The sequence below is a fragment of the Apodemus sylvaticus genome, chromosome 3 (assembly GCF_947179515.1).
Source record: "Apodemus sylvaticus chromosome 3, mApoSyl1.1, whole genome shotgun sequence".
In the NCBI taxonomy this organism is placed as follows: domain Eukaryota; kingdom Metazoa; phylum Chordata; class Mammalia; order Rodentia; family Muridae; genus Apodemus; species Apodemus sylvaticus.
In genome coordinates, this window is record NC_067474.1 from 14,028,631 (window position 1) to 14,042,773 (window position 14,143).

The 14,143-nt window shown below is 42.9% G+C and overlaps 1 protein-coding gene across 2 annotated transcripts in view; it reads right to left on the reverse strand.

The window, feature by feature from the left end:
* The window catches only part of Pcmtd1 (protein-L-isoaspartate (D-aspartate) O-methyltransferase domain containing 1), a 63,926-nt gene that overhangs the window by 32,941 nt on the left and 16,842 nt on the right, over positions 1 to 14,143 (reverse strand). Inside the window, exon 2 of one of the 2 annotated variants that reach the window (XM_052175986.1) lies at positions 3,516 to 3,939. The exons of the other annotated variant lie outside the window; for it this stretch is intronic. Coding sequence (XP_052031946.1) covers positions 3,516 to 3,822 — 307 coding nt within the window. The 5' untranslated portion in view covers positions 3,823 to 3,939. The remainder of the gene's footprint in view (positions 1 to 3,515; positions 3,940 to 14,143) is intronic. 2 annotated transcript variants of the gene reach the window in all.

A 14,143-nucleotide genomic window follows, 5' to 3' on the forward strand; every position in this document is an offset into this window, starting at 1 on the left:
TCTTCTAATGCAACATATTAGGATTTGAAATAACCTAACTCTCCAAGTGTGGAGCTAAATTAAATGTATGTATAACTGCTTCAAGTATACCTTAACTTTCCAAAGAAAACTAACTGCCCCTCTCTGAACAAGAATGCCCCCAGGGGCATCTTATCCCTGAACTGCACATTACCAGACCAGAGATGCCCTACTCGGCCAGCTTCGGTCTGGATCCCTGTAACAAGACTATAGCAAGCTCATGCTGAGGAAAGGGCTTCTGTAAACGTGGTCACTGAGTAGGGAAGAACCACACCTGGCTCACAAGCGCGGAGAATTACCGGCTTTGTGTGAGCAGACCTCCAGGCCCAAGGGACTTTTACTTGCCCTCCCTCTGATTTAACACATGGAACACATGTCAACATAAGATGGAACAGTGTGGGAATAAGGCTTCTAGAGCAGCTTAACAGAACTGAACTGGGCTGGAGAGATGGCTCCGCGGGTAAGAGCACTGACGGCTCTTCCAGAGGTTCTGAGTTCAATTCCCAGCAACCACATGGTGGCTCACAACCATCTGTAATGGGTTCTGATGCCCTTTTCTGGTGTGTCTGAAGACAGCTACAGTGTACTCACATATATAAAATAAATAAATCTTTTTAAAAAAAATAGCCAGGCAGTGGTGGCGCATGCCTTTAATCCCAGCACTTGGGAGGCAGAGGCAGGAGGATTTCTGGGTTCCAGGCCAACTCAGAGTGAGTTCCAGGACAGCCAGGGCTACACAGAGAAACCCTGACTCAAAAAAAAAAAAACAAAACAAAACAAAACAAAACAAACAAACAAAAAAAAGATTAAAACTTAGCTATGGCCAGTGCTTCACACATGCTCTTTCTGTCTTGCTTGTTATATTTAAAAATAACTGTAGAGCTCTAATAAAAAGAGTACTAACTCTGGTGGTTTGAATAGGTATGGCCTGCACGTGTTTGGATGTTTGGCCCAAAGGAAGTGGTACTTAGCAGGGGTACGACTTTGGAGTGGGGTGGCTTTGTTGGAGAAAGGGCGTCCCTCAAGCGCAGCTCTGTGTGGAACACAGGCCTATAGTGACAATTTTGGAATCTTGTTTTCTTTTAAAAAACACAGAAGTATTATAAACAACGAACATGCTTCGTTCTGGTCCCAGATACGGGACCCGGAGCTGCTTCAGACTGTCCACAGCAGCCAACTATAATTTGCCTCCTGCCCTACAGGGGCATGATTTTTCTAGCTGTAGTTCTAAAGATTCTTGAGATTGTGTAACGTTTGGAATTCTGGGGACTTTTCAGAGGGTCTATAAATGCTAGGAACCTAAAAGGCGAGGTGGGTTGTTTTGGTTATTGTTGGTCATGGTCTGTTAAGTAGTTGTGCACCAAAGAGAAACAAAATATCCTGATGGCAAAGCTCAAAGTTGCCCCAGAAACCCTTGACACCCACCCCTAATCAGTAGGGAGTAGCCTAATGATAATGTGGTCCCCTTTTTACCCATGACTTCATTCAGGAATTTCTTTCCTCTATCTATCTCCTCTATCCATTTTTCTCTCCTATCTAGGGATAGAGGGTGAAGGGGGGGGGATATAAAGTAGAAGGAAAAAAACCCACAAAATTGCCAAAGACCAGTTATGCAGTCCCCCTCTGCCGCCTGCTGATCAATATGTAGAACTCTTGGCTCCTCCAGCACCAAGCCTGCCTGCTCACAGCCATGCTTCCCACCATGATGACTGTAAGCCAGCCCGAATTAAATGTTTGCCTTTATAAAAGTTGCCTTGCCCAGGGTGTCTCTTTATAGCAGTGGAAACCCTAAGACAGAGTTAGTACCTAGTACAGTTAGTACAGTATTGCTGTAATAAACCTGACCATGGTTTTGTTTGGAGGAATGTGAATTTGGGACATTGGATTAAGAAAGCACGGAATGCTTTAAGTGGGGCTTAATGGGCCATCCTAGTAAAAATATGGAAGACAGTGGTACTGAGGGTGATTTGTGGGGGTCTGGTACAAGGTTTCACAGAAGAATAGATTTAGTATGTTGCCTGGAGATCATTCTTATGATAGTGAGGTGAAGAATATGGCTGCTTTTTTGCCCTTGACCAAAGAGTCTGCCTGAAGTCAAGGCAGAAAGTTTTATATTGATTGCACTGACAAAGGAAATCTCAAAACAGCCTAGCATAGATTCTATCCTGCAGTTCACTCTTAAGAGGGGTTTTGAGCAAATGGAGAAACCTGACAAAGGAAAAAATCCAAATGTATGGTTCAAGGATTAAAGGGGCATAAGGAAGTAGAATAGAGCTAAACCGTGTGTTCAAAGAGATAACCAGATTAAAGATATTAAATGGAGTTAAGGGACTGGTAACCTCAGGGCAAGATCCCACAGAGCCGAGCTGCCATCTTGTAAAAAGGATGTTATGAGCGTTACTTATATCATGTTAGGGGTTACTATAACCTGGATATTGTTTATGCTTTTGTGGTTATACAAGGTATAATTATATCATAAAGTGTTATTATGGCCTGGTTATTGCTTTCGTTTGGACATAAGGAGATATGATTATGTGTCATACGCAATACTAGCACTCATTGAGTACCCCCAAATCTTGGTGTCTTTGGTGTCTGCTCTGTTCCACACCAGAAGCAATGGCCAGTACAACAGACTCAAAATATGCTGCTATATACTTTTCCCCAGTTCCTTGATTTGCCCCACCTGTCTTCAAGACTAGTACAATTCCCTTTCCACTTGAAATGGGACACTGATAAAAAACAATCAAAAACCATGTATCTGTAGACAGAACACTTTACACATTTCTAAGCTTCTTACATGCCAGTTGCTATTGGGGGGGTAGTGTATGTGTTTTGGGGGGATGGGGGGAGGAGGTAGTATATGTATATTGGGGGGTATAGGGGGTGGTAATGTATGTGTATGGGGAAGGTGGGGGGAGGTGGTATATGTGTATTGGGGGATAGGGGGGAAGGTAGTATATGTGTATGGGGGGATGGGGAGGTGGTGTATGTGTATTGGGGGGATGGGGGGAGGTAGTGTATGTGTATGGGGGATAGGAGGGGGGAGGTAGTATATATGTATGGGGGGGATAGAGGGAGGAGAGTTATGTATACCAGGCTGGCCTCAAACTCACTTTGTAGTTACTATGTTACTGAAGATGACTTTGATTTCTAAGTCTCCTACCACTGTGATGGTATGCAAAGTATTGGGTCAAACCCAGGTAAGTATCTTAACTGAACTACAGATCCAGACCCAGTTGTTTGGTTTTAAGTACTGAGATACTGCTGTATATACAGTAACTAGACAGAACAGTGCAAGAACTGACCAACCATCAGGGTCACCGCTAGGAAAGAGGAGATTACCACAACCATGTGTTCCCACTCCTAAGCAAACACTATGCTGCTTTAAAAAGGCACACTCAGACATACTAGACACAGTTACAAATATGCGGTAGGTCAAGAAGAGCCATGCAAACTCAGCTCACTTTATAAAGAGAAATTTACAAAAATAAAATTACCTAAAATTAAGCCCACCATTGTACTTAAATATCCGGTTCCACTTCCCAGGTTAAGAAAAGATAATCCTGGTTGAAGTTTCAAAGCTTCCATAACTTCAGAATAAATGCAAGGTGCTGACAAGTGTATGTTCCCGTGCTTCCAGGCTAAGTCTTTGTAAGCATTGTCTCTGTAGCCTTCCAGATAGTAATCTCCGCGGTCAATGGCTCTGAAGGCTTGCTCTACTCTTTCAGTTCGGATGTACTGAGCTTCTTTAAGGTTATCAATTAAGTCATCATTATCTTCCCCAGCACTCACAGCTCCTCCCATGACAGTATTCAAATCAAATCATAAGTTAAAATGTAACGAATTAGTAGAAATGGCTTCCAATAATGTGTGCTTTTTTTCTTTTTAATATTGAACTTGATTTCCAAAAATAAATTAAACCTGAAAAAGAGTAAAAATAAACAAGTTTAAATTGGTGTGTATTATAATATTTAACTACTATTTCCCAGAATACATTCTGTTCCAGCCACCGTGTTAAATGACTTAAATATACTATTTACTTAGTTCTTGAAACAACAATGGAAATTACTGGGACTAAGAATTTAAGTTAATTACTACTGGTCCTATATGGTGACCATGAGTCACATATCCAAATATTAACTGACCATAAATACATGCAACTTAAAATTCAGTTAGTCAACTTCATCAAATTTCATATGCTTAGCAGCTACCTCTGGTAGCTGCCACATCAGACTGTGCTGGTTGGGAGAGGGAGACTGCTTTAACTTAGTACCAGGTCTTTCTGATTCAAAAAACATGCTCTGAATTACTTAGCCACATTTAAAGTAAATAATCCTCGTTTAATGACTTAAAATTCCTGATTATAGATGCTAACAATTTTTCATAGTATACATTTTACATACTTAATATTTATATTGCCTAAACAGTTATATAAATGCAAAAGCAAAATAAGAAAGGCATGACTACACGGCAGTCCTGTAATCCCGGCACTTCAAAAGCAAAGGCAGGAGGTTCGTGAGCTCAAGGAAAACCTGTGCTCTCAAATGTAAAAGGCCTATTTGTGGCTTAATACGTGTACCTGCACAAATACAATGACCACTTCGTTTGGTAAATTTTATTATAATAAATAATGAGACCACAAGCTTCATTAACAAGTTTGATACTTTAGCACTGCAACAACAACAACAACAACAACACACACACACACACACTCTAAAAACTAACAAAACTCCTGAAATGCTCATCTGCATCTGGCATGTCTAGATGCTTGGAATATAAATAAAGGTTTCTAGAATGAGACTGTGGAAGATTGACATCTCTTCACTGCATTAATACACTACAAAGCATAGTCTCTATGGAAGAGTGATATAAAATGTGTGTGTGGGGGGGGGGTTAGGGGAGATAGAGGTAGGGTATGGACCATCACCTCTGTATAAATAAGTCTGAATGAATGACAGATAAATGCACTTCAACATCATAAGAGAGAACAATAGGGACACCAGGTAAGGTGACCCTGTAATAAGGTGAGAAGATTCCTTAGTGACTCTGAGAACACATAAGCAGTGGTCACATTACCAAAGTTGACTGGTATCACTTTGGGGATGTAAGTTTATCATTTTTCAAACTCTTCCTTCCCAGGCATTCAAAAACTAACCCAGGAGTTTCTTTGAACTGAATCTACCCATGACATTATACAACTTTCATAATATACTTAGTATGATGTATTAAAAATCTCTACATGGTTCACATCAGATTTTCTTTAACAATGCAGGGGTGAGTTAAAAATGGCCTCCAGGGGCTCCCTCATAGGGAATAACACTATTGGGAGGTGTGTCCTGGTTGGAGTAGGTGTGTCCTTGCTGGAGTAATTGTGTTACTAGGGATGGGCTTTGAGGTTTCAGATGCTCAAGCCAGGTCCAGTGATTCACTCTCTCTTCTCTGCCTGCTGATCCCAATGCAGAAGTCTGAACTCCCTCTCCAACACCTCGTCTGCCCGTGTGCTACCAACCATGCTTCCTGCTGTGCCGATAATGGACCAAACTACAAGCCAGTCCCAAATAAATGTTTTCCTTTATATGAGTTGTCATGGTATCTCTTAACATCAATAGAAACCATAAGACAGATAGATATATCTATTAAAAGTGTGTGTTTGTGTGTGTGTTGTTTGCCTCTGTGTGTATGTGTGTGTGTGTGTGTATGTGTGTGTGTGTGTGCACACGTGTGCGTGTGCATGTGCATGCAGCTAACTCCCTATGGAGACTAGAAGAGGGCATCAGATCCCCTGCTGCTGAAGGCACAAGCAGTCATGGTGGTGCTGGGAACCAAACATGGGTCCAGTAGCATCGTGTCCTTACTACTGAGAAGTCTCTCAAGCCACTCTCTAGGTTTGTTTTACTTTCTAAGTGACATAGCCTCTAAGTACATCTGTCAACATTTTCAGCTTGTACTCAAAGAATGAATCAGTTCTCAAAATGGGAATTTAAATGACTACATTACACAGAGAAGCAGTCTCTGTTGGTATCTAATGTGACACTTACCAAACAATTTTACAAGAGTAGTGCGCACTACAAATAGGCATTTAACAAATGGCTCGACTGTAATTTACAAGTCACAATTTATTAGATGGAAACATTAGTTCCTTAGTATTAGTTCCAACACTTAAGAGGAAACTGACCCTTCATGAAATCCATCACATTCAAAATTATCTTAACCAACAAAACAAACAGAAGTTAGTTGTATTTACTACAAAGCCTACAACATTTTTTCAACAAAAAAAAATTATTTTTATTTGTATGTGTGTCTGTGTGTTTGTGTGTGTCTGTGTGTGTCTATGTTTGCAAGCCTGGACCTGGAATAACAGATGATAGTGAACCTCCTCGGAATCCAAACCCTTGGAGAAGCCAGTGCTGTTCTCTGTAGGCTGCTGAACATCTCCACACTCTTGGTTAGAAAGGCAAGGTGAGTATTAATAAATAAACAACTATCACTATTTACTGGCAGATACTTTTCAGTGTTTTAGTATTAAACGTTGTAATAAGCCAATTGGGAAGGAAGGCCATCAGTATGTTCCCCTTTAAGAGAGAAAGCACGCATTAAAGGATAAAGTGCTGTACACAAATGGGTCCCGGACAAAGTGAAGCTGAAGGCAGCTTCTTTAAAGGCATCCACGGTAAAGGGACTGCTGGCTGGAGAACTCAATCACAAGAATAAGACTGTGAGACATCATCTACAGCTGGCACTTTCTGGCACCTTAACGCTCGTTCACTGTAGACTAGTGATTTCCTCCCTTTTTGGGCACTGAGCCTTCTCCACGGTCTCCCCAAATTTATGGATCTTCTACTGAAAAGCCAAACAAATCAGAATGTTCATCCAATTTAAAAAAAAAAAAAAAAAACACTACTACAGGCAACACTGAACTACTCAAGAGATTTTAACAATGACAAGATAATGCCATGTCCAAAATGATATTCCCAGGATGGGTCCACCTGCATACAAATCTACAGTAACTGCCTGGGCCCCAGCACTTCAAGGGATCATAATGCATTATAAAAACCAGAGGTGGTGGGTGAGTGGGCAACTAAACATGCAAAGATCCTTTCTTCATGTTCTAGTAAGAGGGAGACTTTCAGACCTAAACAAAAAGGCTACAAGAAAACCTGGGGAACGTGGGTACAGTGAGATTCCTTTATTTGTTGTGGGTACTTTCTTTTCCCATGATTTGTTGTTACCCACTATCAACAATGGTCTAAAACATTAAGTGGAGAATTCCAGAAACAAGCAATTCATAGGTTTTAACCTGTATCCCCGTTCCCAAACAGTCTGATAAAATCCAATCCTGCTGTGGTCCATCCTAGCCAGGGTGTAAGCCCCGTCTCTGCCCAGCGAGTAACACTGTATCTGTATCTGGCATGACTCATACTGCCCCAAACACTCGTATTAGAAAAAACGATATTGATGTATTAGTCAAAGGTCACATGCAAATGCTTACTTTCATCTTCCTTCACCTCATGTAAACGCATCACTTCACAACATCCTGAGACTACACAGAGATACTCACTCCAGCACTAAAGACATAACTGGAAAGGAATCAAAGGCTGGAAAAAAATACTCCAAGCAGATGATAACCAAAAGGGAACAAACAGTCAGGCATGTTGGTGCATGCTGGCAGCGCCAGTACTCCAGAGGATCAGAAAAGTCACATGAAGTATGTTTTTAGCATAATGGAGTAAAGCAAACTCTGTTGGCTAGAGAAACTCTGGAATATTCACAAGTACTTGAAATGAAACGTTAAATGTTCCCAAACCCACAGTCAAAGAACTCAAGGAGAATTTTTTTTTCAGTATCTTCAAAATATTGAAATTGAAACCAGGCAGTGGTGGCACTTTCCATTAATCCCAACATTAACGCCCAGGAGGCAAAGGCAGGTGGATCTCTTGAGTTTGAGGCCGGCCTGTTATAAAACAGAGTCATTTCCAAGACAGCCAGGATACACAAAGAAACTCTGTCTCAGGGAGGAAAGGAGGGGGAGAGAGAGAGAAAGAGGGGAGGGAGATATCAACATACCAAAACCTACAAGATGTATCAAATTAGAGTCCAGTACAGGCCATAAACCATGTTACTAAAGGGGATGAAGCACAAGGATTAGCCTACTGATTAAATTCAAGGTCAAAACGGGCAACATAGGGAGATCTTGTCTTTAAAAGGAACCAGGAATGGTAGTATACGCCTGTAATTCCAACATATGGAGAATACAAGCTACAATCATCTCTGATTACACAGTAAACTCAAAGCTAACCTGGACTATGTGAGATCTTCCCTCAAAACTGAAAGTGGTTAGAGGAGGACAAAAAGGGTGAGGTAAAGCTTGACAACAGAGCTCTTCTTGCCCGGGATGGCTCAGGATCCCAGAAGGGAAGAAATACCCAGTGGGTCGGGTCCCTGCCCTTGAGTAGGGAGACGTGGGATGGGGGAGCTGATCACAAATGGGCCACACTGCTCAATGATGGTGTTTAAACCTTACCCTCATGTAAGACATGAAGACAGACAGACTACAGGATCAATGGATCTCAATGTCCCTCTCCCCTCTGTGGTTATACTGAACAAATCCTCTTTTCCTGTTTTTCGCTATTAACTTGACTTTTAAGGATCTGTGGCCAACCGTGGTTTCTTACACTTTAACACCACACACACTAAGCTTAACTCCAATAACATTATAGATTTACCCCTGTCTGAAGCTGATGGGTAAGGACAACCACCTCTCCCTGGGACATTAAACAGGTGGTAAGCACTGCACAATTACTATTCATGCCAATATTAAATTCAGCTCTTATTCAAAGTATTCCTGATGTTCATTTGTCTGTAAATATGCAAAAACTCTGGGGCAGGGAACAATCTGACTCTCTGCCTGGTAGCTATTGGCTGCTTGAGCAAGAAGACAATCAATCTGCCGGATTACTACCTTTATGCCAACAGCAACTATCTGAACACATCGTGTATATGTCTTTAGAAAGCTGTATGTCTTAGTTACCTTTCTACTGCTATGAAGAGATACCATAACCAAAGCAATTTATAAAATAAAGCCTTTAATTGGGTACTTGCTTAGTTTCAAAAATTTAATCCATGGACATCCAGGCACGGAGCAGAGCAGCAGGCACGCATGAGAACATATGGGGGGAGGGGATAGAAGAGGTGAAGAGACAGGCATAGGAACCAGCACTGAGGCACAGAGACACAGGCACAGGCACCAACACAGGCACAGACAGACCGCGCCTGACATAGGTTTTTTGGTTTGTTTGGGGGGTTTTTTGTTGTTTTTTTTTTTTGAAGACAGGGTTTTTCTGTGTAGCCCTGGCTGTCCTGGAACTCACTCTGTAGACCAGGCTGGCCTCGAACTCAGAAATCCGCTTGCCTCTGCCTCCCAAGTGCTGGGATTAAAGGCGTGCGCCACCACTGCCCAGCTTGGCATAGGCGTTTGAAACCTCAAAACCTACTCTTCAGTGACAGACCTCCTCTAAGAAGGCCACACCTCCTAATCATTCCCAAACGGTTCCATTCACTGAGAACCAAGCATTCTAACATAGGAATCTACAGGGGCCATTCTCACTCAAGCCCCCACACCATACAAAATACTAACTACAGCTCCTAAATACGCAGCCTCAGCCAGCACTGTTTCAAGCAGCTTACACAGACTTTCTGCTAACATCAGCCTTGGAGAACTCTAGAATCCTAACCCATTCTTATATAGGAGTGAGTGAAAGCACTTCTGATGACCTAGCAAAGGGGTTAATGTCACTGCTGCTGAAGACAGGAACATGAAGCCTCGTTTTCATGTGAAGTTTGTGGTAAGCAGTAGCAAACGCCCTTCCTCTGACTGCAGAGCAGTCACTCAAGCTGACTTGAGTTGGCTGGGAGCCACCCTCCTGTGCTGCCTTTCCTCCTGTTGCAAAATGAGGTCTTATAACAGATTGTTCTTCAGTGGCCTCTTTTTTACCTACTTTCTTGGCAGTGTGGGAGCTGCTATAAAGAAAGCGGCATCAGAGCAGGAGAGATGGCTCAGCAGTAAAGAGCACTGGCTGCTCTTCCAGAGGTCCTCAGTTCAATTCCCAGCAAAACACATGGTGGCTCACAACCAACTGTAATGGGATCTGACTCCCTCTTCTGGTGTGTCTGAAGACAGCTGCAGTGTACTACTCACATAAAATAAATAAAAATCAAAAAGAAAGAAGGAAGAGGTGGAGGGGGGGGGAGGGGAAGGGGAGGAAGGGAGAGAATGCAATCATTACAGGCAAGGCCTCACATAGAAGGACCAATCCAGGCACAGAATCTGACCTACAGTTTGTTCTGTCTGCAGAGCGGTCTAGGACCAGAGCCTAGCATAATTGTCATCAGAGAGACCACAATGACTTCATCTACCAACTGATGGAAGCAAACACAGAATCCCACAGCCAAATATTAGGCAGAGCTTAGGAGAGTCTTGTAGAAGAAAGGGAGGAAGGACTGGAGGAACCAGAAAGGTCAGGGACACCCCAAGAACATACACACCCCAAGTGACATACATACATACAGAACCAAGTGACCAGGACTAGTGGGGGCTCACAGAGGACACGGAGCCTGCAGATGCTGTGTTCTGTGGGAATCCTAACAGTGGGGATCCTAACAGTGGGGATCCTAACAGTGGGAATCCTAACAGTGGGGGTGGGAGCTGTCTCTGACTCTCCTGCCTGCTGACTCGAACCCTTCTCCTACCTCCTTGCCTTGTCCAGCCTTGATGTGATGGTTTATGCCAGGTCTTAATGTAGCTTGTTATACCTGTTTGATTGATGTCCCTGGGAGGCCTGCTCTTTTCTGAGGGGAGGTGGAGGGAGGGAGATAGGGATGGGGGTGGGGAGATAGATCTGGGATAGGAGGTGGGAGGGAGAGTCTAGGGGGGAGGGGAGGGCGGGAAAACTGCATTCTGGATGTAATATTTGAGAAAAGAATAAAGTTTGAGAGAGAGGGAGAAAGCAGCATCTCAGCCAGCAGAGCAAAGGTACAATGAAGCATCACGCAGGTTACCTAACACCTGAAAAGAGGCAGGGGAATGGTTGAGAGGGGGCCAGAACAGAACTGGAGGAACAGCACGCAGAGCTGAGTTAAAGGACAGAAGGCCTTAAAAAGAAGAGGACCACAGGCCGCGACTGCTAGAGCTGCTACTGTGCATTCACATAGATGTGAGAGTCCCACAACTCAAGGGCTGCACAGAGCTGCCACACCAGAGAGCATGCACCTGCCGCCGCCACCACTCACTGCTGTCAAATGCCAAGGAACACGAGTGATGGCCACACAGTGCACTGGAGAAAAAGTGCAATCTCTTCAGTAAATGCTACTGGGAAAAGTGGGTATCCACGCAGAAATTGAGATTAGGACCTTATTTCACACTACATTCAAAATGGATTAAAAATTTATCTATAAAAGGCTGGAGAGATTGTTCCACAATTAAGAGTGCTTGCTGCTCCTGCAATGGAGCTGAGTTCTGTTCACACATCCGCACACATAACCACCTGTTATTCTAGCTCTAGAGGATCTAGTGTGAAAGTCACTTACATACACATGAGATGCACTCGCATGCGGACATACACATAGTCACCTACACACACGAGATGCACTAGCATGGGGACATACACAGAGCCACCTGCACACACATGAGATGCACTCGCATGGGGACATACACACAGAGTCACCTGTACACATATGAGATGCACTTGCATGGGGACATACACACAGAGTCACCTGTACACATATGAGATGCACTTGCATGGGGACATATACAGTCACCTACACACACATGAGATGCACTAGCATGGGGACATACACAGAGTCACCTGCACACACATGAGATGCACTAGCATGGGGACATACACAGAGTCACCCGCACACACATGAGATGCACTAGCATGGGGACATACACATAAGTAAAAATTTTAAAATTAAACACTTAAACATGGAGATTGACAAACCATAAAACTACTAGAAGAAAATGGAGGAGCAGAGCACAGTGGTTCACAGCTACAATCCCAGCATTCAGACAGAGGCAGGAGGATTACTGCAAGTTTGATCCAGCCTGGTCTACACAGCTAATGTTCCCTGCCACTGAAAGCTACACAGTACGACTTAAGGGAAGGATGGGAGAAGGGATGGGAAGTAAGGGAGGGCAGGCAGGCAACAGGGAGAAATGCTCAACACGTCAACATTCATCTGGAAACACAAAGACATGACTCCTAGGCAACATACGTATAAAATGACTGAGGCTACATCAAACTAAGAAGTTCTGCAGAGCAAAGAAAGCAATAATGAAATGACAACTGACACACTCACAGAGAACATTTGAAACCACTAATCTGATGAGAGACTAAGGAGCCTTCTTGGAAGAACACACAAGTATGTCCAACATGAAAAATGTTCACCATGACTATCCCCAGGGGGAGGGGAGGAAATCAAATGAAAAACCACCCAAGGGCCATTTACAGTGATATACCTGTAATCCAATCACTAGGGAGGCTGATGCGGAGCAGCCGCAAGCTCACAGAGTGGTCAGCTCACGAGGCAAGTTCAGTGGCTCTCCCGGCCTCTCCCCTGCTCCAGTGTGCAGAGAAGATTCTCCAAACCAAACCAACTGCTGAGTTTCCAGTTTTTACTACAAAGACATCGTGACTGCTGACCTACCAAGTAATCCACCAAAATCATTTCCCTTGTCTTTGATGGTTCTGGTTCTCCTTACATGGCTACATGGTAAGACCCTACTTCAAAAACACAGATACACCACACACACACACACACACACACACACACACACACACAGTGAGAGTCCCACAACTTCATACACATATACAAGAAGATATCACCTCACCTCTGTTTGAATGACTATGTTTTCTAAAAGGACAAAAAGATAGAAAGTGTCGATAAGAGCATGGAGAAACAGGACCTACTAGTACTGCTGGTAGAAATGTTAATGCAGCCGTTACAGAAAATGTGTAGTGGGTCTTTATAAAACTGAAAGTAGAATTATCAAATGACCGGTAATTCCATATATACATACATACATACATATATATATATATATATATATATATATATTCAATAAGAAATATATATATATTCAAAAGAACTATAGTCAGTATACTAAATAAGTATCTGCACTCTCACAACCATTGCTATAGTATTCAAAATCTGTAAGATGTGGGTCAACATGGGATTCATCATCAGATAACTGATAAGCAAAATCTGTTCACCTGAGTGTGGTGGTTCACAGCTGCAATGCCATTATTTAGGAGGTAGAGGCAGAATGATCAGAACGTTCACAGCTATCCTCAACTACATAGCAGGCTGAGAGCAGCCTGGGCTACATGAGACGTTGTCTCAAAAAAAAAAATAGTGAAAGGTCACATAGTACACAATGAAACACTGTTCAACCACATGTTATTACTCCATGTAACTTGGAGGCACTGTGCAATGTGAGTGAGCCAGACACAGGAAAAGAAACGCTGCAAGGTCTTTATGTGGAATCTAAATCAGCCCAGAGACTATTACTAGAAGCTAAGGAGAAGGTGCCTGGGAAAAGGGGAAATGTTCAACAACGGATTTGATAGAGAATGCAAGGGAATGCACTGCGGACAGTGATAGGCATTATCGTATACATATAGTACACGCGGGCTAGTGAGATGGCTCGGCTGGTAAAAGAGCTTGCCGTGTAAGCTTAATACCTTCAGTTCAACCTCTAGAATGCATGGGGAAAGGCCAGAAGTGCTAACGCGTATCTGTAACCCCAGCACTCCCACAGCATTATAGGAGACAGACAGTGGAGAATTGCCCAGAAACTCACTGACTAGCCCACAGCACCCAACAGTAAAAACAAGATTTTTGCCAGAAGACAATTTCCTCTGCCTACTCTGATTCTACACACACACACACACACACACACACACACACACACAGGGGGTTGGAGAGAATAATAAAATAATGAACACCCACTCTCTACTAATAAATGGAGTGAGATTTACTAAGTAGCCTCAATAGCCTATATGAAGCCTGGCTTCATCACACCATATTACAAATACCAAAATGACATTGTCATATGTCATATAACATA